Source organism: Uloborus diversus, unplaced genomic scaffold, assembly GCF_026930045.1.
Source record: "Uloborus diversus isolate 005 unplaced genomic scaffold, Udiv.v.3.1 scaffold_965, whole genome shotgun sequence".
NCBI classification, from domain to species: Eukaryota; Metazoa; Arthropoda; class Arachnida; order Araneae; family Uloboridae; genus Uloborus; species Uloborus diversus.
The window spans coordinates 33831-59232 of NW_026559193.1; the positions used below are offsets into that span (position 1 = coordinate 33831).

General features: G+C 33.7%; 1 protein-coding gene across 1 annotated transcript in view; it reads right to left on the reverse strand.

Moving 5' to 3' along the window:
- Positions 1-333: 333 nt before the first annotated feature.
- Positions 334-25402, reverse strand: part of LOC129234067 (ras-related protein Rab-27A-like) — a 40219-nt gene continuing 15150 nt past the window's right edge. The window contains exons 2-5 of the mRNA XM_054867958.1: positions 21111-21289; positions 16807-16892; positions 5704-5931; positions 334-529 (exon numbers count right to left, since the gene is read on the reverse strand). Of these exons, the coding sequence (XP_054723933.1) occupies positions 334-529; positions 5704-5931; positions 16807-16892; positions 21111-21281 (681 nt within the window). The 5' untranslated portion in view covers positions 21282-21289. The remainder of the gene's footprint in view (positions 530-5703; positions 5932-16806; positions 16893-21110; positions 21290-25402) is intronic.

Here is a 25402-nt window from a genome sequence, read left to right on the forward strand (position 1 = left end):
CAGAAAGTAGAAAATCAACTCATATATGAATCAATTCTGTCTAAAGGTGGTGATTCAACTTATACATAAATATTTACAGTGAAAGAATCTCTGTTTTCAATATCACTGGACACCCTTGCTTGCTGAATGTTACAGATAGGAAAATACAAGACACATGGTGCACAAAGAGATATGTTTTAGAAATTTAAATGCTTCCTTAGGATTTTTGGCATTTAGGATATATATATATATATATATATATATATATATATATATATATATATATATATATATATATATATATATATATATATATATATATATATATATATATATTAATTTATTTATATAAAATCAACATCCACAGGATTTTTGTTGGGAAGGCTGTCCCTCAGATTGCAATTGCATACCTGGCGCCCCACGTCTTCTTCCAGGCAGGGTGCCTCCATCCACTGTCTTTTGTATTCTCATCATAACCATATCCAAAAGGGTATCAAATGCTTTGGTGACATTCTGACCAGTAATTGCACTAGTTTCAAAATATGGAAGCCTAAAAATCAGAAATAAATATAATTATTCAGCAATATCACTGTAAGTTTTTGACATAGACACTATGACAATAATTTCAGTGAAAAAAATCCATATTTGCCTTACCTTCAAGGGATTGGCTTTATGTCTTTAATTTAGTGTCCGTCCTTATGTTCTTGTCCTTTATGTTATGTTTTATGTATTTTAAAATTTATAACTTTGTTATGTATTTATTTCGGTCATGCTTTTCAAAATTCTTGAAGATTTGTGTCCTAGACTCTCTTAACCTTTTCACTCTTTTTCTACTAGACATTCGTTTGGCACAACAAAGCCTACCAAGGCTCTTGCGCCGAAAAAAAAAAAAAAATAGAACCAACCAACCAACCACATTTGCAAAACTGAAGCAAGTTTCAGTTTTTTGGAACAAAACTGCAGTAACTAAAATCTACAGTAAAAACAATATTTTTGAAAAGAAAAAGAAAAAATGACTTCAAAAACTGCAGCTAGAAATAGCTCTAAAAAGTAAAAAAATAATTCCATTCTTTGAACACTATCGATGCTACTTTTAAGCATCATTTTTGAAGTCGGCACAAAAACTAAAATTAATAAAACAATGCATAACAATATTTTTTCTATTACATTTTTAAACAAAACACTCAAAATTGAGGGGGAAAAGACCACATTTATACTGTTACACAAATATGTTGTTATCAATTCAAATATAATATGTATATTCAAATGCTGTTGATGAACCTGGGTCCATAAAAATGTATACTTCATTTGTTATAAAAATTATGGTTATGAATGATTTGATCTATTGTTTTTTCTTCGACTTCAAAAATTATGCTAAAAGTAGTATCAATGGTGTTGAAAAAATGAAATTATTTTTTGCTTTTTAGATCAAGTTTTAGTTGTAGTCTTGTAAGTGTGAGAAGTTTTTTTTTTTTTTTTTTTTTTTTTCAAAAATGTTTTTCTTTCATTCTGAGAATGTATTTCAGAAATAGTATGATGATAAGGTGCAGCATGATACTGAACCTTATTTTTTCATATAAATACTTCATATTTAAAAAAAAGAAAAAAATAAGGCATCTGAAATTTTTAAGAATTGGCACTAAAAACTAATCTTTGTTCGCTCTGAGATTTGAGAGCTAATTTAACTAGAATCATTTAAAACTAACGGTTTCCTAAGCTAATTTATATTTTACAACAGTACAAATTACTCATGATAAAAATCTTATGTCTAATATGTAAACTTATGTTATTTATCTCAAGAAATCAGAATTGTTACTTGCAATTTTTTGTTGATGAAAAGGAAAAGGTTAAGAACAGTGACAATCCCTCCAACTTAATTTTAAAAAGATCATTATTTTTGTAAATGAAACTTAATTGTGATGAAAATTTTAATTCTGACTAAGCAACTTGGCAATTTGAGCAGCAGTAGTAACTTAAGCTTGACAATAAATGACCGACGTTATAGTGCCTAGAAAGAGTAATGTGCCGACCGGCGCTTTTTTCCCCACGATTCTTGAAGACAAATTGTATGAAAACCGCTAGATGGCAGTGCGGTCGAGATGTACGTTCAATTTCGCGGTGTTTACGTTAGTAGACGCGGGATTTTGTTACAATTTAGTTCCGCGTTTCTCTTTTTTACCTTTATTTCGTGAATATTTCATGAAACAGCGTTTAAGGCTTTTAATAGAGGCATCAAAGTTGAACATTGGAAGAAATAAAGCTTCATCTTGTTTCGTACCAGAGTGCAAAAGTGGGTACAAAACAAAACATGCAAGGAAAAAGTTACGCTTTTTAAAGCTCCAGCAGATGAAGAAAAACTAAAGTGGAACGTTAATTCCCAGGTTAGATAAAGTTTTTGATAAATATTGCTTAATTTGTGCTCTGCATTTCGAAAAACATTTTATTGAAACGCATTTTAAGCATATTATAAATGGTGAGGAAGTTTTGATTCGTCGGGGAAAAACTTTTTTGAAAGGTGAGGCAATTCCGACAATTTTCCCAAGTCTGCCAACATACTTTACTAAAAAATTACCAAAGAAAAGGTCCATCAGGAATTATGCAGTTAAGAAAAGTGTTCCTTGTTTGAAAAAAATAAAACTTGATCTTTCGGCAGATGAAACTGAAATAACCACGTATAAATCTATTATAAATGAAATTGTTCATATAAATTTGCCTAACGAATATTGGGTTTGTATGAAATTTAAAAAATCTCCAAATATTGTAGTTTTTGTAAAAATGAAAATTATGTGGAAAATAATATTGACGATAAAAAGATCATTATTGAAGTAGACACAAAGACAACGATGTTTTCAGAACAAAATTTTACACAATCGACTGAAAATTTGATACTTATATTTTAAGGCAAATGTATTATCAATCGAGATGGCTTAGGGCGCAGTTTGTTGTTGTTTTTAATGCCACTTGGGAGACTCAAGCCCCATTCATTTAGCCAGCATGAGTTTAAAGCAGAATGGAGCGACTAATGAGTCAATGAGGCCCCTAAATGAGAAAGAGCCCGACTTGGGCATGGTATATGGCAGCACCACCTCTACAGTTTATAGGTCTGGAGATTAGGGATGAAATCTCCAGCAACGCTACGCCTGGTAACTGTTAGCGACCGACCATTCGACTTTCGGACAAACGGAATCAACGAGCACGTAAGTTATATTTAAAAAAAAAAATTAATTTTAGCCTTTTAGAATCCTGTATGAAATTGATGATTATTTTTGTTATCGTCCCCCGTTATCGAGATAAAAGGTATTTAAGTCTCCTGAAATTTTAAGAAAAGTGGCAAATTTAAACATTTGGCAAGGGATTGAAGGTACCAATTTCTCACAGACGATTGCCTCGTCTGCATGTGGCAGGACATCCATATATACAGGGCGTGAGAAAGATGTCTGTCCCCATCGAAACTCGCTAAATTTGTAACAACGAGACTCGCTTTTCTTAAAATTCCCATTGGCTTTAAAATCTCATATATCGACAACGGGAAAAATATTTTTTGCCTCCAAAAACATGTATCACAATGTTCTTTTGATCGCTACTTATTTAGATTTTTTAATTGTAGCACTGTTATGTTGTTTCCTGATTAAGGGTAGGGAGATTCAGAAGCTGCGCTTCCTTTTAAAAGAACATTTTAAAGCTATCATAAGCAATGTTAGACAAAGGAGAGGGACGAGGAGAGTTCCCATTTGTTTTTAGTTTTTAAGGATACATTTCTTTCGCTATTTTACATATGAGATAAAAGATAAAAATACATAAATACTTTTTTTTGACAATGATAACGTCAGATTCAAAAACACTTCTATTTCGATAATTATCGACAACAAAACCGTTTGCTGACAGGTTCTAAAGAACGTTATAAAAATAAGCAAACTAGCAGTTTGACGTTGATAAGTATTACCGAAAATTCAACAAATAATCAAGCCAGCTCTTTGCCAATTGCAGTTATTTGCAAATTAGTATGTTATATGTGATCGGAGCAAGTGACCCTATTATATTTTTAATGTAAGGAAAGTCCTTGAAAATTTAAAAAAAAAAAAAACAGGTCGGAGTCTGTAGGTTTTCAAGCGACTCCGACTCTTCGATTCAGACTGAGAAGCCCTGATAATTTTAATTAGCTTAAGAATTTCGAAGCAGTTTTATTTTGAAAATAGCGGGTACCTGCAGGACTTTGCCCAGAGGAGAAAATTAAAATGTCATTTGATTAGCTTGTATATTTACAAATAATGGATGATGAATTTCTCGCCAATTGGCTATGTTCATTCGCTCTTCCCACGTTACGGTTCCACGTCATTATAATTTCGTAATTTACTAATTTTGCTCCGGAAACTGTTCTTAAAATTGAAATAAAAAAAGAACAAAATCGAATTTAAAATCGCTTCGAGGTGCACACCCCCATGCTACAAACTAACTTTGTATCAAATTTCATGGAAAATCGGCCGAACGGTCTAGGCACTGTCCGGCGTCACAGAGATCCAGACAGAAATCCGGACAGAGAGACTTTCAGCTTTATTATTAGAGTAGAGAAATAAGAGACGCGCAGTTATTGAATACTTAGGGGCCATTCATTAATTACGTAAGGATGATTTTAGCAATTTTTGATCCCCCTCCCCCATGTAAGGGTACGTAAGATTTTCCCCCACCATTCTTATGTGTAAGATTCCATTTCGTTTTTCAAAATGATAAAATAACAAATCTTGGAATCGTTACATCACTGGAATCGTTATTAAATTCACATTATTAAATTTAACTTTTTGCAATAAAGAAATAGTTACTGAAAAGTTAGAATCTAAACTGAATGTTTTTTCCACTTTTTTTTTTTTGATGTAATATTAATATAATTAAATAAAACATGCCATACATAATGCGACTCTTTTATTATATTTTACACTATTCATTCTTTGTAAAACAAATAAAAAAAACGTCTTATCCTAACACGTTTCTTACCTTCCATACGCAAATGGAACATAATCTCTGCCAAATCACTTGTTGACCGCGCAATTTCTAATGTGAAATATCGACTTGGAAAATATTACGTAAAGAATGAGTTTGACCCCCCCCCCCAAAGGTACGTAGAGGCTTTTCCAATCCCCCTCCCCCACGGGACCCTTACATATTTAATGAATGGCCCCTTATAGTCTACTATTTTCATTGAAGATAAGATTAGCATAAGGTAATTTTATATTCTTCAAAAAATAAATGAACACCCATGTAACAAATAGCACTTATTACAGAATTTGTCTTTTGCGCAGAAATAAGTTCAATCCGAAAAACGGGGCTTTTAAACTGCAAAATGAGCATGCAATCGATGATTTAAAAACGAGTCTGATTGAGGAGCATAACGTACTACTCGAGCGCAGCGCCATCTGATTTTTCCTCAGATCTGACCTCACTTTTTCCCCGTCGATCGGCACACTAATCTTTCTAGGCACTATACCAACGTAAAGGAAATAATTACTTAAGATTAAAATTATATGTCTGGTGTTTGATAAAGTGATATAACATCAGGAGTGGCCTGTCATCAAGATGTCAAACCATTTATAATAAGAGAGATCTAGATAATGATTAGATTTATTATACATCACTTATGATACTTAAAAAACATAAAACACAAACTTATATTTAAAAAAAAATTAATATTAGCAAACTTGGACAGAAAAAAATTAAGTTGAGAGATCTTACCCATACTTCTCTGCTTCTTCTCTAAGTTTTTCTTCTTTCATAAATCGTGTGTCCTCTAAATCAGCTTTATTGCCGCAAAGCACAATATCCGGATTGTCACAGTAAGCATGGGTCTTTAATTGCTCTAACCAGTTACGAATATTAAGAAATGATTGTTCATTTGAGACGTCAAATAGTAAAATAAAGCCCATGGCATCTCTATAGAAAGCTGTTGTCAAACTTCTAAACCTGGAAAGAAAGATAAGGGTTCATTTTTTTTTTTTTGAGAAGTGATTTAAAAGACATGGCAGTAACTATACAATGGAGAGAAATTCAACCTCAAAATCTTTTAATAATAAAACAAAGAATGTATGTGTATATGTTGTATGTATGTTCCCTATACAAATCCGGTATCGTTGGATCTCGACCTAATTTGGCAGCACTGGGCGTAGCAACACTAACACTAACAGTAACACTAAGAGTGGGCGAATAAATTTTGCAAGCCCCCCCCCCCTTCCAGCAAATTTGAATAAAATTTTAGATGAAGTTGTTCTTGTATTCTGTGCAGGGGCCGGCTGTAGCAGTTTCGTCCCGAACTAAAATGCAAAATGCTGACTCCTCGTCACGTCTGAACTATTCAAAAATATATTGTCCACTAAAACGAGCCAATATAAATCTTGTTAACCCAAAAAAAAAAAAAGTTATAAAATAAAACCACATATTTATTAAGGCTGTAGTTTGAAGCATACAAAAGGTGGGGGGGGGGGATCAAAACAGATTCCACAACAACATTCTTTAAAATAGCCTCAATGAATAAGTCATCATTAAAAAAATAAATAAATAAATCAGGATGAACTTTTTATTTTTAGGTCACATATGCTTCAGTGGCTTCAGGAAATATCTAAGGGTGGGCGCACTTAAAATTTCCCGTGACAGCTCCTTAGCCCCCTCCATGGGTGCGCCACTACTGGAGGGACTAAGATTTTTTTTATGATGCACAATCCTCCTTCGAAAAAAAAAATTATTAAATAAAAAACAAAAAACCCAACTGCGTAAAAACCAAAAAAACTAAAAAGAAAAATGTATAAGCCCAGTAGTTAAGAATGTTATTAAGAGTACTACTGAATAACTACACCGTTGAAACAGTTTTATAACCATACACAGATAAGACAAAATAATAAATTCAAAAGCAGAATAAAAGGATCAACTGTCGGGGCCCATTCCTTTCTGATTCAAGGAACCCCGTAAAATTTGAATGGGCCCCGACTGTTGATCCTTTCTATTCTGCTTTTGAATTTATGATTTGTCTTATCTGTGTATGGTTATAAAACTATTTCAACGGTGTAGTTATTCAGTAGTACTTAATAACATTCTTAACTACTGGGCTTATACATTTTTCTTTTTAGTTTTTTTTGGTTTTTATGCAGTCGGGATTTTGGTTTTTATTTAATAATTTTTTATTTGACATTTTTTAGTTAATTTTCATTGACTTAGTTATTATGATTATGATACGGTACATTTCACAATCTTGTCATTTCATTGAGAGAGTTTGTTTGTATCGTGAGGTCTATTAAGTAACTTGAGGTGGTCTAAACTACTAATAATTAGGTTCAGTGGCGGATTGGTTGAGAAAAATCGGCCCTGGCATTAGGAGATGTAGCGCGCCCTATAGCTCTTATAGATGTTAAATTTTACCTAACGATTGGGATATTACTTAAATATGAGGAAATTATTCTTAACAACTAAATGTTTTATTTAAACAAAATTTAACAGATAGGAACACTTCTGCGCTTTAATAGTGAACAAATTGATACAGTAAACCTTATTTTTGGGGAAAATTGTGATTGTAATGTGTCCGTTTAAAGTAATTTTTATAATGCCCGGAACTTGATGGAATATTTCCGTAATGATAACACTGCTTGGCTAGCATGTCCTTTTCTGCAGTCATAACAAGTAACTTAATTGCCCTGTTTTATGAAACTGATCTAGCGCGATGTTCATGGGTGAAAGACTAGGACCCGTCTTAGAACGTGATGGGTCCCTAGACACAAACATACATTACTGGGCTCTGTCATAAACACTCCCTTTTTTATACTGCCATACCCTGACGAACCCCAGACTCGATGCAAGATTGAAAACCTGGTGGGAGGGATCGGGTGCGAGTTTTGGCAGCCCTTATTTTTTTTTTCAAACGCATGTATCAATACAAAGAGAGAGAAGAGTGGACTTAGCTTTCTGGCTTCTGGGAGTCATTAAAGTATTAGCAATATAAACTTAATGGAAAGATTAACATTGAGTCTAAAATAGAGGTGTCCAGGGGGCCTCTCCCCTGGAAACTTTTTGAAATTGTAGTCTTAAAAACTCAATTTTAGACAATATTTGGTGATATTAGGGAAGCGTAGGTTCAGGGTTTCTCCGGCTGCAATTTTTCGGAAGTGGAAATCTAAAAACAGAATTTTAAATTATCTTCGAGTATATGGTATGAAGTGCGGTTCCGGGGGCTCTCCTCTGAAATTTTAAAAAATATATTAGCTCTGAAAACGCAATTTTAGAAGATTTTTGGTGATTTTAAGTCGAGATAGATTCCGAGGCCATCCACCAGAAAATTTTCAAATTGAAGTCTTAAAAGCCTTTTTCGGTAAAGACCAGGGCACCAGCAGTTACTCGAAAGTTAAGTTTCAAAAACGAAATTTTTGATGACCTTTAATGATGTTAGGAAAAGGAGTTTTAAGGAGGCTCACCCCGGAAAATTTTCGGAATCGAAGCACTAAAAACGAGGTTTAAAAACGTTCTTCATTTATGATGCCGAAAGAGAGGAGGGGATGGGGCACTTTCCCAGAAAATTTTTGATACTGTTAATTTAAAAACATGGTTTTAGACCATCTTTGGGAATGTTAAAAAAATGGGAGAGGTTTGAGTACTTTCCTCCAGCAAATTTTCGAAACTGGAATTCCATGTTATGGCTGGAGTGGATTCGGCTGTTCTCTTATGAAGTATTCAAAATTGAAGCCCAAAAATTTAAATTTTACACGATATTCGATGATATTAGGGGGGGGGGGGGAGTTCTGAGGACCACCAGAATTCTTTCCAATATTGGCTTTGATCAACTTATTTTCTTTTTAAATTGAGTGGCCCGAAACCGTAAGTTTGTACAGCATACAGAATACTTTGTTTCGTCAAAAAATGTTTGAAACTCACATTTTGGCCGCCTTTGACCTTTGATTTGATAATCTTAATAATCTAGTCTTTCATACTCCTCAATGGTATTTTAAAAACTGCTTTTTTTTAAAATAATTTTATGGAAAAAAATATTTTGTCATTTTTATTCCTATTGGTATAAACAGGGTTGCTGAGAGCAAAAGCGGATCCGGGAAAAAATCCGGGGGACATAGGTCAATTTTTTCACTAGCCCTCTTCTACACCTTTCACCATTAGGATATTTTACCCTCTGCACGAGTTCAATTCCGAGACGAGCCTCTATTCTCCAATAAGCTGATATGACCTCACGTCGGCCCTTATTGTAAGTTGCATTTTATAGCGATTGTGAATTGTTATTTATCAATAAAAGCGTCAAATATACCAAAAGTATTTTAACTTTCTACGACCGCTAAGGTTCCCTGTTTTTTTTTTAAATTTATTTATTTACTTTTATTACACCACTAAAAATATATTGGCAGCCCCAGGGTCCGACCCCTGAAGACCATGCAGTGTTTGATTTACATTTTTAAAGCACGAATGCACATTTGGAGGCCTCTTTGTCTAATCACACATCTATGTATAAATCACTTATGTGCATTTATGAATCCCCTTTGGGTCCTTCATAATCTTGATCAAGTAAATTCGTTACTGGCAGAATGATTAAAAATTCCCCTTTAAAGAATTTTTTTTCCAATTAATAAGTCATAATTTTTTATTTTTAAAAAATTACATGTATTTTTCATATTGTTGCTATGCTATGCATAATTCTTTAAAAAATGTGGGGCCCTTTAGAAACATGGGGCCCCAGGCCTAGGCGGCCTGTGTGGTAATCAGGGCCTGGGCAGCCCCATTTCAGAAATTCCCCCCCCCCCCTCCCCTCTTGGTGACGGCCCTGTCTCCCTCCACCAGCAAGCTTTAGCTCATGCGTAAAGAGGATCTGAGGCTGTGTTTTGCGAATTTGTGTTATTCTAAACACATGCGCGCAAAATTTAGATTTTGCTGTTAGTAAACAGGCCCGAAAGACTTTGCTGCTAGTTGCAGAGCCGTGTCCAAGGGGAGGGTTTTAGGGGTTTAAACCCCTCCCATTAGAGAAAAAATAAAAAAATAAATGAAGAATTGTGCATATTTGACTTAAAATTAGCTTTAATGTTCAAATTTGTGTACAGAACTTTTTTTAAAAAGCATTCTCTTTGAAGTTGCCTGGTAACTTACAACACTTTCTTCTCTTAATCAACTAAAATCATACTTTGGAAAAAACAGAAATGGAGGAACAGTTGAATGGGTTGTCAATACTTTGTTTAATATTGCTTCTCATAAGGGGTTTTGATCTGGGGCGTTTCACAAAAAGCGATAACTGTTGTCGCTCTGTAGATGCATAGTAATTGCGTTTGTTAATATAATTTACATCTGCATCAAAACTCTTCCTATTTAGTTTGCTGAGCATTATCTTACAATATTAAAACCTGAAAATATATGTTATAAAAGAGTTTGTGAATTTTTCTCAGTACTTATTGCAATGTATTGCACTGTAAACAGATAATAGGTTTGAATCTAAACAAGCAGTAAAATGGATAAATACTGAAGTTTTCTTGCCCAACCAGAAATTTCCTTCTGGGAGGTGGGGTTCATAACGATCCTTACATGTACAATACAACCTCATTTATCCGGACTAGATAGGACCAAAGGCAATCCTAATAAACGAAAATCCTAATAATAATCAATAATATTCTTAAATATGCAGACTTATCTTTCATTGCACCAAAAAACAATGCTTTCTAACAAAACTATATCATACCATTTTTTCTCAATTACTTCATCAGTTATAATTCAGCTGCAATAGTATTGGGCTCACATCCAAAGTATATCATATTGTTTGCTAAATTAGTACTATACTTTATTGAACGTCCTTTGCAGTAGCATGCTTAATTGAAATGAAACCGAGTATTTGGCGCATATAAACCTTCTGTTCTTGAAATCATAATTTTAAATGATTATTTACGTAAATATATTTTTTCTACAAATTTGATCCGGATAAACAGGCGCTGGCTAAACGAGGTTCTGCTGTGTGTAAAATACATTAATAGAATAGGTAGTATATTACTTAAAACCTAATCTTCTGTGAATTTGAACCCTCCTCCCTCCCCTCCAAATGCTAAGCCCCTCATTGTGACCTTAAACAGTGAAGAATTATTTGCTCACTGAAGTGTGTTTTCCTGACAATGCAACTAAGAATGAAAATAATTGAAGCCAAAAGCAAGCCTGTCATTTGGGAGATCAGGGGGGTCAATTGCTACCCCTCTCCCTGGATTTTACAAACACAGGGATGTGCCGTCCTAAACTCGCTTCTAGAGCAATTTTGGGAGCAGGAAAAATGGTGAGTTTGGAGAAGTAAAACGGTGAATTTGGAGCAGCCTGGAGCAGTAAAATTTCAAATTTGGAGCAGCTTGCAGCAGCGAAAAGTTAAATTTTGCATCAATTTGTAGCAACTATGTATATTCCACGCACAGAAACATGTGTGACAATGATAAAATGATAAAAAAGGAGATTAATGATGCAAAAAACCGTAACTCCAACACTTCAACTACTAATTGAAGCTCTTTTAATTACATTTATTTATTTGTTTATTTTTATTTCATATTTATTTATTTATTTATTTTCTTTTTTGTCTAATATTTTTCCCAAAGACAAGCCATGTCCTGCTCTACCTTTTTCTTACACTGATTTAACTTTAGTTCACATATTTACTTTGCTTAATACATCACTGCTTTTGTTCACATTTAAGTTTTGGTGTTTCATATCTATTTTTAAATTTTGTTTGCCTTTATGTAGTTCATACATATATGTAAAAGACACAAAATAATATATACATAAAACTCAAAAACATATTCAAAAAGGCTAATAAAAAATAAAAAAAAGCAAAAAAGAATAGTTAAATTTAAAAAATTTACCTCAACAAATTACAAGTGAGTTTTAAAGAGCTATTTATTAATCTTTTTTTTTTAGTACCTGTAAGTTATTTACTAACATTTGACCTTATACACATAGTCATATATGTTACATACTGAACTACTTGATTAACAAATCTGAAGATCAAGCAAAGGAAACCATTACAACCTTTAATTTTTAACTATTTGATATTTAATCACAAAATTAATAATGAAATTACAATGAAAAAAAAATGCTTTTGAGAAATGATGTCATAAGAAAAGGAATTTTAAAAGACATGTGAAAAAATAAAAATAAAAATTTTGAGGCAGGCTCAGAATATGGAAAGTAATGCTTGAGTCTCAGAAACTTTAAATGTCTGCATTTTCATCGCCAGAGCATTAGAATAACCCCGAATTTTGCAATCTTATGTGTCTCCAACCAAAATTAGGGATCAATTTTCTGTCCTAAAATCTTAAGAAACCCAAGAACAATATTAATTTTTACACATGGCATTTGCTTAGATCAATTCGGATGCAACTAGATTTGACATTTTTGAGTGGGCGTGGCAAGAAGACGAACTTACAAGTCCTCTTCTGAAAACAAAAGATAAGAATGGTTGAAAATAATGGCCAATGCAAAATTTTTCAACTCAAAGGAAACGATCACATAATAATTTAAAACGATTGAATTTTTCAAAAGCGAATGCAATCGGATTTTGAAATGCGCAAAAACTCAGGGCTATATAAAAAAAATCGTAAAAACAAGCTCCAAATGCCTAAACTTGATGATAATCTGAAAAAACTGCCAAATATGTTGAAGGAACTGCAACATGAAATGCAAAATCGCACTTTTGGCGCAAGTTTGTCCGATTTTGGAGCAGAAAAGTTCATTTAGCAGTCTTTTGGAGCAGTTTGTCACAACTGGCACATCCCTGCAAACATGATGAATTTAAGCATTTTTGTACATATTTTGTTGTTTTTTCAGATAAAATGTATCGATCAAACGCTTTGCCCCTCCCCTTCAAAACAAAATATTTTGAACTGACAGGCCTGCAAAAACCCCTCCCTTTATGAAATCCTGGACACGGGCCTGGCTAGTTGATTGGCCCGAAGCATGACCGGCCCACCGGGAAAATGCCCGGTTGCCCGCCCGCTGTATCCGCCACTGATTAGATTCTCTAGGGAGCAAACTCCGCTTAAAGCTACATGTACTTGGTCTTCGGCAAAAATGCGCGAACTTAAGTCAACCACAGCACAGCTATATAAACAGTCTGTATAACTCATGATGACGCGAAATCGGAAACGTGCCCCCCCCCCCCCGCTCCCCCTTCTCTCAAAGCTAAAAAAGCCTATCAAGAAAGTACACGTCGCGAAACTCAGTCCCTTGAATCAAGGCAAAAAACAAATGCAACATGTTAGAGATGAAAATCGAATTAGTAGACTTTCTTTCTTTTGGTGCTTATTGCACGGGTTTATTTTGATGAGGACTACACAATCTGAGTGTCTTGCCTTGGTTATGCATAATATACTTTTTATTACAGTACAGAATACAAATAAAGAACACATGAAAGAATTCACATCAGAAAGAGGGGAAAGTACATCCGGAGCGAGGGTGTCTTGATCCACCGCCTCAAGTGGGAGAAGCAATCGCTTAGACCACTCGGCCACTAAGATCCCAATTAGTAGACTTAGTAAACAAAAAAATTCAGGCAGCGAAAACTACCTGAATTTATCGCACGCAGGTAGCATGCGACAGTGTGCAACACCAAACGTGTGCCGATCCCGAACTGCCATATTTTGTCAACTGGCTGTTGATATGTTGAATTTTGATTACTGTCATGTGTTTAGTGACACTCCCAAGGTTTAAAACAAATCGATTGATGTAAGAATTACCAAAATTGATCAAGGCATTTAGCCCCTAGAACGCCACATAGAAACGGACATAGCATACATAGACTGATAAACACATTACCCTCCTTTGCGTCGCGCATGCGCAGTCGGGTAAAAAGAACCTGAAACTTTTTTTAAATCATGCCACTAAAAACTTCAATGGCAGTCTGCAGCGCCATAAAAAGTCTATGATACATTAAATTTCAGAATTATACTTGGAGAAAGTACTTAAAAATTACTAAGTACTATTCTTCAATTATTATGGCATTATTGTAAGAATCAATAGCGTTAAACAAATGCAGCATACCTTGCATCAGTTTCGGAAAGCAAAATGTCACGAATCTTGCACTTGTTGAAGAGAAAAAAAATTCATATCTGAAGATTCTAAACTGCAATATTAGACGCAAGCGACATAATGTGTTCGTTAGACTCTAATTCATGCGATGTCTTGCAGAAGTCGACTCTACTCATTGCCTCAAAAGTTCAAAATATAAATGAAATAAAAGAATCTTTGTTCGGAAATCGGAATTATAATGCCCTAGGTGCTGCGCAAACAGAGATAGTAAAATATATTGCCCCGTACGACCCATAAGAATATGGTGCCTCGTAACTGAAACAACATGGCTGTTTGTGTGGTCAATTGACTTTAATGGCACCATCAACAAAAACTCTTGTACTGAGTGTCCTAAGAACGAGGAGCGTTGAGGCCAGACTTCATCAAACGAGAGCGAGAGCAAGTTAATAAATACCCCCACATGTGGTAAACCCAGGATGGTAACAGGAACTGAAAAAAAGTTCCCTGACTTTTCCCTGATTAAGTTCACCAAATTTCACTGATTTATGTTATCAATGATAATGGGTTTCCTTTTCTTTGCTCTACTTGAAAATCCATTGTATGTTTGTATAAAATGCAGTATTTTTAAACGTTTTTAAGTTGTGTAAAGTTGATAAACTAAAGATGTATTTTAAAAAGATGCTACTTTTTTAACAAAATGGTAAAAAAAAAAACATATTTAGTCAATTTTTTTTGGGGGGGGGGGGGGAACTACAAAACAGTATATTAAATTTTTCTACATGGAAAGATTATAGAAAATTTTAAAAAATACTTTACTTCTAGAAACCACTTAGCATAAGAATTTTAAGAAACTATTAAAATCACTCTTAAAAAACATATGTGTATTTATCGGTAGGACTAAAAAGTAATTGAAATTATTTTGAACTAAATTTTCAAACAGTATAATAATTGTTGCAAGAATAACAAGTAATAGTGAAAGAATAGAAGTAATGTAGTTACTCTTATATAACTAATTGACATATTTATGCAAAACAGATGAAACCTTTTGACATTCATTCATAGGGAGCTTTTTTCTAATCGAGAACATAGGTTTTAATGAATGAATACAGCATTTTAACAATAAAAAAATAAAGACATTTACTTAAGTACACAAATTAACTTTATTTCAGATGATTTAAGTATGTAACAAAAAAATCTTAGATTGCTTTTGTAACAAACAACTTTGAAATGCAAGAAAAAAAAAACAGAAAAAAAGCAGTTAGTGAATTTCAAAATACATAAAAGAGCAATACAACTTGGTTATAAAATAAAAGAATCAATTTAAGTCTGAACAAAAGAAAACCTTTATAATCTGCAGCGATAGCAAATAGTATAACGGCAAAAAAACAAAGTTTTTTTGATTGAAAGTTCAATTTCAGCAATTAAATTAAAAACGTGAAGATGTAATAACTTTTAAGCTTTTATCAGTATTAATTCAAAAACCAAAGATTTCTTCTTAAAACCGTGATTACAGTACGCCAATCACTTCGAGAAAATGGAATAAAGGCAAAGGAGCTAAGGCATTAATGAAGGCTTCCTCTTTGCATGTACGGTTGTTTATTTTACGTCGCATTGAAAGCATGAAAGGAAATTTCAAGCTAGGCAAAATAAACAACCTAACAGACACAGAAGCAATCTTAGGAAGTTCATCCTGTGGTTAAGATTTAATACTTAGACGTTGAGGAAAAAAGATGCACAAATATGCGGCAGTATATAATCGAACCTCATTAATTTTACTTTTTTTTTGAACAGATAATAGGCGGAAAATGCGTAGGGAATTAGGATGCTTAATTTTGTAAAGCAAAAAAAAAAAAAATTTCTTCATAAAATCAATTTTTCCTGATTTTTTGTTATTTTTTTCGAATTTCCCTGACATTTCCCTGATTAATAAAGTTCCCTGACATTTCCCTGATCTGTCGCCACCCTGGGTAACTAGACAGTTTTGATATCATGTCCAATTGAGAAATACTCTGCGGTTGAACAATTTCTGGGTTGCCTCATACGCATAATCTTTCTTATGTGTTATCAAAGATGAATATGTGGAAGCCGAAAAGCACATTCCCTTCTTACCTTCTTTGTCCAGCGAATACCCATAGGGTTGTTGGCAAATTGAAAACAACATGTTTGGCAGTACTAATAAAAAAAAATACGGGGAGATATCCCGTATCTCATGGCGAGCAAGGTTCAGCACATTAAGGGGTAAACTCCCAGCTGGGCTGACGGCCAGCACAGGGACTTTCCTCGGCGCAATAAGCACCAAGGACCGTCCATAGCCACCAGAAGACTATCGACCGTCGCACCCAGCGGGACGGCGAAACCTAAGGCTTACAGCTAAGTGGTGGGGTGTGTGCGGAGAAAAGTACTAATAAAAAGAAGGAAAGAAGTAAGGAAAAAAATGAGTCAGCGAAAAAAAATTTCCCATTTTGAATTGATCGAATTCCAGAAAATGTTTTTGGCTGAAACAAAGGTTTTTAAAAATTTCTTCCTATTTTGTTAATCACGCCATGGTAATAATAAAAGAGCTTCCAAAATACTGAATTCGGGAATAAATAGAATACATAGTAAGATATGAAACATGTGAGTCACAAAAATTTATCTCAAACAATATGTTACAGAAATGTGATAATCATGATTGCTACATTTTTGATGCAAGATGTAGCAAAAAAGTTCAGTTCATAAAAATTAAGAGCTCTCCAAAATGGATTGATACGGCAAAAGGCTCTACTAAAATTATTTTGAACTTAATTTAATTTTTTCACACAAAATTCAGCAAACCTTTCCTGTCCAGCAGTATCCCATAATTGCAGATGAACTCTTTGACTTCTCCCTGCAAGGCCATCTGAATGCTGAGAACGGTACACCTGGGGGAAAAAAATAAAAAGATTTTGAGCAAGAATACTCAATGCTCATGCAGAGTAAAAATTATATAATTTACTTACAATATTGTGAAACTATTTTGACAAACAAAAATCAAGCATGATTGATAAAACTTCAAGTTATATAAATTTTAATCTCACAATCACTTTTAATACAAATACTACTTCTATACATATAGCCATAAAATTTTGAAATGATTTCCTTCAGTCAGTATCAAATTCTATTTCTAACTAAGTACAGTGGCTCCCAAAAGTCTTCGTACACCTACGACTTTCAACGAAATAGGCCCCAATCCATTGGTTAGAATTAATATTTCGGAATGGGTATTTAATTATAAGATCTATGATCAATTTTTAACAAAACTACATGAAAAGTTTTTTAAAAATATTAAAACTTAATTTTTTAAAAATCAAAAACCAAAAAGCGCCTGAAATTTCATCTCACAAAAGTCTTCGTACACTTTATAAAATGTTTATATCTTATTGAATAATCTAACTTTTTATTAAGTTATTAATTAGTAGAATATCATACAGTATTCATAACACCTTTTAAACGTCTGGGAATAGATTTCATTCTTTTTCCTTCTTTTTTTTTGTGTAATTTCTGAGTAAGTGTTCAACCACACTTCGAGTCTTACTGTTTCTAGCTCTATTTTCGTTTTAAAGCCCTATTTTCGAAATCTAGCCTCCAGATATCTCTAAATACGTTACATTAAGTTAAAATCTGGAGATTGAGGGGGGTATTTTCTAAACTTTAGGACAATCTTTGAGGCACTAGACGCAAACATTGAAAACCGTGTGCTTCTTATCGTTATCTTGATGAAAAACAAAGTTGTTTCCAATAACCAAATTTTCGGCTAAGAGTTCAAAATTGGTTTTTAAAATATTTAAAGGAACAGCATGATTCATTATTTCATCAAAAAATTACAAACTACCGAGTCGTGATGCTGATATGTACCCTCACACTAGAAAACCTCCACCGTCCTGATTACCTGATCCAAATAAGTTCTTAAGATTAAGTTCCTAATTTTTTCTTCTACATACAGTTATACAACAATTTAACCAAAAATGTTAAATTTATTTTTATCTGTAAGTTAGACGTGATTCTAAAACGTTTTTAGCTTATTTATCATTCATTTTGCGGCGAAAAGCGTAAGCTTTCTGTTTTTCGCACGACTAAGAAAATTTCTGCGGGAAGAGGTCCCATTTAATCCAGCTAATCAGAGAACTTGGCGAACAATTTTAGGTAAAAATTAAATGTAAAATGTTTCATTTAACTCTGCAGAAACTTTTACAGCACTCAAATGGGTATTTTTCATAAATTTTTTAACTTTAAATCTCCGATCACGTTTTGTCATCTTTTTCCGGTTGACCTTTTCTTACCTTGTTTTCGGTCCGAGTCCTTTCCTTAAAGCATTTTATCAAGCACTTTACTATACAAACAAATAAATTAACTAATTTAGAGACCTTTCAAACCAGTTTACCACTACTATGGGAAAAAAATTCAAATTTTGAATGGTGTTCGTGGGTTTTTACGAATACCAGCCATTTTACAGTAATAAGCACAATATTAAGGAATAAATAAACAAAAAATTAAAGCCAAATGACTCTTAAGTGTCAACACAGTGCAAAAATATTAATAAAATGGCATATGATAATTTTAATCATGAATTTATTCGAAAATATTTGAGTGTACGATGACTTTTGTGGCGTGTTATTTCTCTGTCTCTTCGTTTTCTGACTAATTTCAAAAAGAAGATCCGACAATATTTTGAAAAAAACCAATGGGTTGTATTTAGAATGACATAGGAATGATGTGAAAAAATATTGAAGTTCATATTCGAATTCAGTTTCGAGTTATATTGATTTTTCTAAAAAATTTCAAAGTGTACGAACACTTTTGGGAGCCACTGTATATATTACACATATACATAGTAGAATATCTTTAACAGAACACTAGTATCTGTAATGTTTTTAAAAGATGTATTTCCACACATGTAAAAAGTAACTCAAAAAAATTAATTGAAAATAATATTAAAAAAATATTTATCCTTGCTTCAGAGGATGATGATGAAAACTTTGGAAGAGAAAATTGTAAATTCCTGTGAAGGATGCAAAAAGATTGCACATTTCACTGCATTCATGCTGAAAATGGATTAGAGGAAAAAATCTGTTGTTATGAAATTAATTTATTTTGGTTTAAAGATACAATGCAATCTTCATAACGCGACACTCCAAGGGAACATGAAAACATGTTTACTTAAGCGGATGCCAACTTACTGAGGTCCCTATATTTTAATTCCAAAAAGTTTCTACATCACCTACTTACTAATGTTAACATTCACATTATAAAAATTAATTGCAGCGAATAAATTGTCTTTTTGTTTTCTTTTTTTTGAAAAGTATATGCATAATAAAATTACTAATATTATTTGAATACTTTGTGAGAAATAAATGAACCCATACTTTTTGAAAAGAGGTGAAAAAGTTTCTTGTCAGTCAGGTCTGGTAAAGATAAAAAGTCCTGCTTACAGCATGTCAGCAGCATGTGCAAAACATGTCATGGTGCCTTCTTTCTCTAGAGGACTTCAATGGGTCTATTTATGCTACGCATTTAGAATTGCACAAACCGTACAGAGTGTGGTGGATTCCTTTACATAAAGGATGGAATTCTCTGAAAGAGCTTTCGAGAAAAGGATTGACTGAGAAGTTTTCCTCAATTGAAATTAGTATTGGGCCAACCATTAGAAAAATAAATGTTGAGTTACTGGGGTAGTCGAGTTACCAAAGTTTTACTGTACATTACACAAGAATCAAACATTAGTAACAATATCTACATACATCTCATGTCCAAACAACTTTGCTTTTTAAATAATATGAGGAACTTTGTACATACATAAAAAATATTTGTCCATGCCTTATAGAATAATGTTGAAAACTTTGGAAGAAAAATTGCAATTCACGTGAAGGATGCAAAAAGATTGCACATTTCACTGCATAGATGCTAAAAATGGATTAGAGAAAATAAAATCAGGCTTTTAAAAAAGTTTTTTGAACTTCCATGGACAGGATGTTTTGGGACTAGTTTCAGGACATGGATTTCGGAAATTTTGCCAGAAATCCCACCATCCTGTCTTGAATTTTAGTCCTTATGATCTCATCATTCAACAAACATTAAATTTATCATGTACTGAAAAAAAATTAAAATTTGAATGAATTTTTTATGAACAAAGTATCAACGCAGAGGAGCATACCAAAATTTCTGTTTATGGTTACATTCTGGTTTGGCTATGGTTACATTCTGGTCAAACTGCTGGTTTTGGAGCACACAATTTATAATTTTGAAAAATGAAATTTTATTATTCAACAAATAGTTTTATAATATCTTACATATAATATCCTACTTAAACAAACTTTCTGCATAAAAAGAAATTACCTACATAAGTTATCCACTGAGAACAGAGTATTAAAATGTTTCGATTCTTTATTTTAATTTATAATCCCTATAAATAGGTCATCTTAGCTACAACAATGAACTACTAGCAATTTCTATTTTTAAAGGTTTACATAAATTTGTCTTGTGAGATCTGATAATTGTAAAACATTCTAAAAGATATCAACTTCAGTAAATCATATACAGTAGAAGACCATTATAACGCACACCTTGGGACCAAAGCTTTTGCGTTATACAGGTTTTAACGTTATATAGGTCATTTCACAAACTTTTTAAACTGATATTCAAAATAAATCTATATATTAGCACTTCAGAATGAGTTTTATCTATAGTGAGTATTAAAGCACTAATTATACAATTAGTTATTCACAAATAAATATGTTTTTTCATTACAAGAAAGTGAACTATCTTGCTTTTCTGCTAGCTTCATGGTTTGCATAACAGCTGCATTTTCAAGAATCATCTGGTATTTTCATTTTATTGTGAATGCTAATTTTTACTTAAAAGCTTTGAATTAAGATGAAAAGATGAAAAACTGTTTCAAAATTAAATTTTCTTAACAATTTTTATGTTTGCAAGGCAAAAGAGAGGGAGTTCTTAAACTTCAAAACTTATTGTTTACTTCTGAAAAGTTATGCCGTTTATAGAGAATTGCATTATACAGGTTGGCATTATAAAGGTATTCTACTGTACTAACGACAATTATACTAGTAACACAAGCATTTAAGAAAAAAGGAAATTATACTTACAACACGTTTTTCACTAAAATCAATTCCAACAGTCGATATAAATTTTTTATTGAAAACGCCATTTGTGTATTGGCACAGCACACTTGTTTTACCAACACCCGAGTCCCCAAGAGCCAGAAATTTAATCAGGTAATCATAGTCAGGAGTAGAAGAACTATTCACATTGCTCATACCTAGAACTAAACCAATTATTTCAGAAGCATAAAAATTATACACTTAAACATACAAAGGAAAAATAAAATACTAGCTTAACAATGAACTCAGTAATCAGAACAATTATTTAACTGAACAAAAGAGTGGATTATGGGGTGTTAATGAATGAGGGAGAATGAATAATACCACATGTATGGTGAGTTTATTAACTATTGAATATTCAGCCTGGTTACCAATAGTAGTTACCAAGTCCAGGCCCGGATCTATAAATTTTGTCCCACTCTCTCCCTGTGCAAATAAGCAGCAGGACCCTTAACCACCAACTGGATTACTCCCCCCCCCCTCAACCGAATAATGATTTCTCTAACGAGTGAGTGTTGCTTATTTTTAACTGCTTTATAATTTCTCCCTTAATTTTAATCTTTAAATCTTCTTATTTATTTATTACTAGTGGTACCCACATGGCTTTGCCCATAATTGAAAAATTAAAAGGCCTTTTGGTTCGCCTGTATATTTACAAATAATGTATGGTGAATTTTCTCGCCAATTGGCTTGTACCCATGTTACGATTCCACGTTATGATAATTTCGTATCTCGCCAATTGGCTTGCGCCCAAGTTCCCTTTTCCACGTTATGATAATTTCGTAATTTAGTTGTCCATCTTATGATAGTTTTGTTCTTAAAATTGGAATAGAAAAAGAACCACATCGAATTTTTGAAAAATCGCTTCGAGGTGCACACCCCCATGCTACAAACTAACTTTGTGCCAAGTTTCATGAAAATCGGCCAAACGGTCTAGGCGCTATGCGCGTCACAGAGATCCAGACATCCTCCAGACAGAGAGACTTTCAACTTTATTATTAGTAAAGATTACTAGTAAGTTAAGTAAGATTTGCTGTTGTTCATACGTAATATGTGAGTTGATTTTCCATGATTTTTTCTTAAAACAAGACAAAAATATTTTCAACATTTAATATTTGAGTATAGGTTCTATTAATTTAAAAAAAAAAATTTTCTTGCTTTTTTGGATTGTGGGCCCTTTAATGCTGCGGGTATGTAGATCCGGGCCTGACCGAGTCTATGGACCTTCTTTGGTCCAGTGATTTCCCCTTGCCCTCTCTCAGCCAGGGCCTGATAAAGATATAAATCTAGGTCAAACACTTCTTTTTTTCCTGGTACAATGTAGCTGAACATTTCAGAAGTGTTTCAGTGCTCAACCATTAACACAAAATATTTTTAGGGATGCAGAACATCCCACACTTTAACCGCGGGCCCAGATCTACATACCCACAGACTCTGAAGTACAGGGGGCCCACACCACTAAAAGTGCCCACAGCCCTTAGTGACATAGAAATCCAGTAGGAAGTGAGGAACCCTGTTGATATTTTGCAGGGGAGGGGGGCAAAACTTATAGATCCGGGCCTGCTTAACCATTTGAGTACGTTGACAAAAGAAGCAGACTGCTTCCCATCACCAGGCTTTGCAAAAAACAAAATATAAATACAAGGGGCAGAATAAATTTTAGTTTAATAAAAGAAAATTTCTTCACCTGGAATATATTCTGGCCCACTACTAAGCTTTGTCATCCATATTTTGTTCAAATCTATACTAATAATATAAAGCTGAAGAGTATGTTTGTTTGAAAGTGCTAATCTCAAGAACTACTGGTTTGAACTGAAAAATTCTTTTTGTGTTGAATAGTCCATTTTTTGAGGAAGACTATAGGCTGTATAACATCTCGCTATGACCAATATGATTGGAGCAGTAATAAATTGAAATTAAATCAATAATAATCATGATGCATTTTTTATTGCATCAATAGCTCAAACTTTTGTTGCCCGAACAGCTCAGTTGGTAAAGTGCTAGGCCAGTAACCTAGGGTGTCGGGTTCGAACCCAGTTGTGGGCAGGAAGATTTTCAGCATTTATTGCCCGGCTCATTTTCAAATTAAATAAGTTATAAATCAAGGATTTACTTTTATTAAGACAATTACATTTTGTTGAAATTTTCTTTTTTGATTTTCTTATTTAATGTAAAACATCGATGTGGATAAGGGTGGGTAACTTTTTAACTATGTATAATATAGCATAGTGTGATTTACTTAAAATAGTTTTTTAATACATTGTTGTCTTATTAACACGGGTGAAATCGAGGGGCACAGCAAAAATAAATAATTGAAAGTATAAACGGTTTCTCAATATTATTACTGACCCAGGCAATGCAGGGTGTGTTTTGGGGGAAAGAAGTCGGAGTCGAATATCTAAGAATCGGAGTCAGTCATTTGTCCTTCGTGTATAAATTTTTGCCAAAGCTACGAAGTTCGAGTCGATGTCGGGGAGTCGGAGTCCGATTAATTGTCGGGCAAAGGAGTCGGAGTCAGGTGCCCCTAAATTCTCGGAGTCGGAGTCTGGCGTCAAGAGCTATTTCCAACAAAATTTGTTTGAAGTAAATTCGCCTTCAAGTACGGAATCTACATTGACTTTCAGTTTCCCCGTAGGCGCTAATGTTAAGGGATTTGAACTGTTCAAAATTGAACTGAAAATTGTTCAAGTCAAAAAGATATTTTATATACAAGTTTTTCATCAAAAGCTTTGTTTTACAAAGTTTGTTTGAAGCAAATTCGCCTCACAGTTCGGAATTGCCTTGAATTTCCCTGTAGGCGCTAATGTTAAATTTTTTTGAACTGTTCAAAATTGAACAAAAAATAGTTCAAATCAAAAAGTGAAATATGGGAATGAGATGTCCTCGCCGAGATCTTTCGAACAAAAAAAAGTTTGTTCAAATCGGAATATTCATTCGAAAGTTATTAGGGGGGGGGGGGACAGACAGACAGACCGACAGACATTTTCCCCCATCTCAATACCCTACTTTCCAATTTTTAATTTTTCGATATTTATTTAATTATTTTATTTATTTTTGACTTTTTTTTGTTTTTCGCGATATTTTTAAGATTCACTAAGCCTTCTTTTATGCTTTTTTCTTCTTTTTCTGACTTTTACTGGGAAAGTAGGCTAAAAAGGGAGCACGTAAAATACACCGCCAGCTCAGTCATTTCCAATGCCGGGCTGATGAGTGCTAATAAGCACGAAACTGCAGTCCTCGGTTGGAAATGACTGAGCTGGCGGTGTATTTTACGTATTTCTGCCTTAGCCCTGGCTATAGGGCGGTAACTTACTGAATATACCTGCCTTGCTTTCAAAACTCGAGTTGAACCGAACCATTGTTTCGGTCGTTCGTCTCGTCAGTGCTAATTTTGTATTAGCTACTAGTTTGTTTGGCACTCTTGGCTTCCTTAAGAGGTTTTCCATCTCCAGCTCAGTCACTTTCTTATGCCGAGCTGATGAGTGCTAATAAGCACGAAACTGCAGTCCTCGGTTGGAAATGACTGAGCTGGCGGTGTATTTTACGTATTTCTGCCTTAGCCCTGGCTATAGGGCGGTAACTTACTGAATAAAAAGGGAGCAGCTGGAAACAGCTCCCTGGGGTAGACCAGCTTGGAGATTATAGCTCCTAGACAAAGAATTACCTTACTGGACCTTGCAATATCTTTGTTTGAGAAATGAACGAAACCAGTGAAGCATCTGAGATCGGATACTGATCTTCAGCAGCTTAGATAGTAGATTTTCTCTCCAGATAGTGTCATACTCAGATTTAAAATCCACGTAGACAGCAGTGAGGATATTTCTCTTGTCTGCTGAATCTTTTATTACTTGGCCGAAGTGAGTCACTTGGTTATTTGTCGAGCGGTTTTTTCTGAAGTCAGCCTGCTCAGAAGATATCATGTCAAAACTCTCAAGAAACCAGTTCAATCTGTTGTTTACCATTCTTTCTATCAATTTGCTAATAGTACTGGTAAGAGAAATGGTTCTGTAATTTAAAAAGGAATTTGCTTTTTTGCCCTTGCGAACTAAGTGGCTGATCTATCCCGTGATAATGTCTTTGTTTATTTCGTTTTGATATTTTGACTTTTACTTTTTATTGTATTTCAAGCATATGTATTGAGTGGGAGAAAAAAGTAGAGACATTCCAGCTGTTTTACAATGTTTTAATTTAAGGAACAAAACAATTTAATAATAAAAATAAATGCAGTACAACATAAATGTTAGCATAAAAATACTTAATCAATCCTTTTTGTGTAA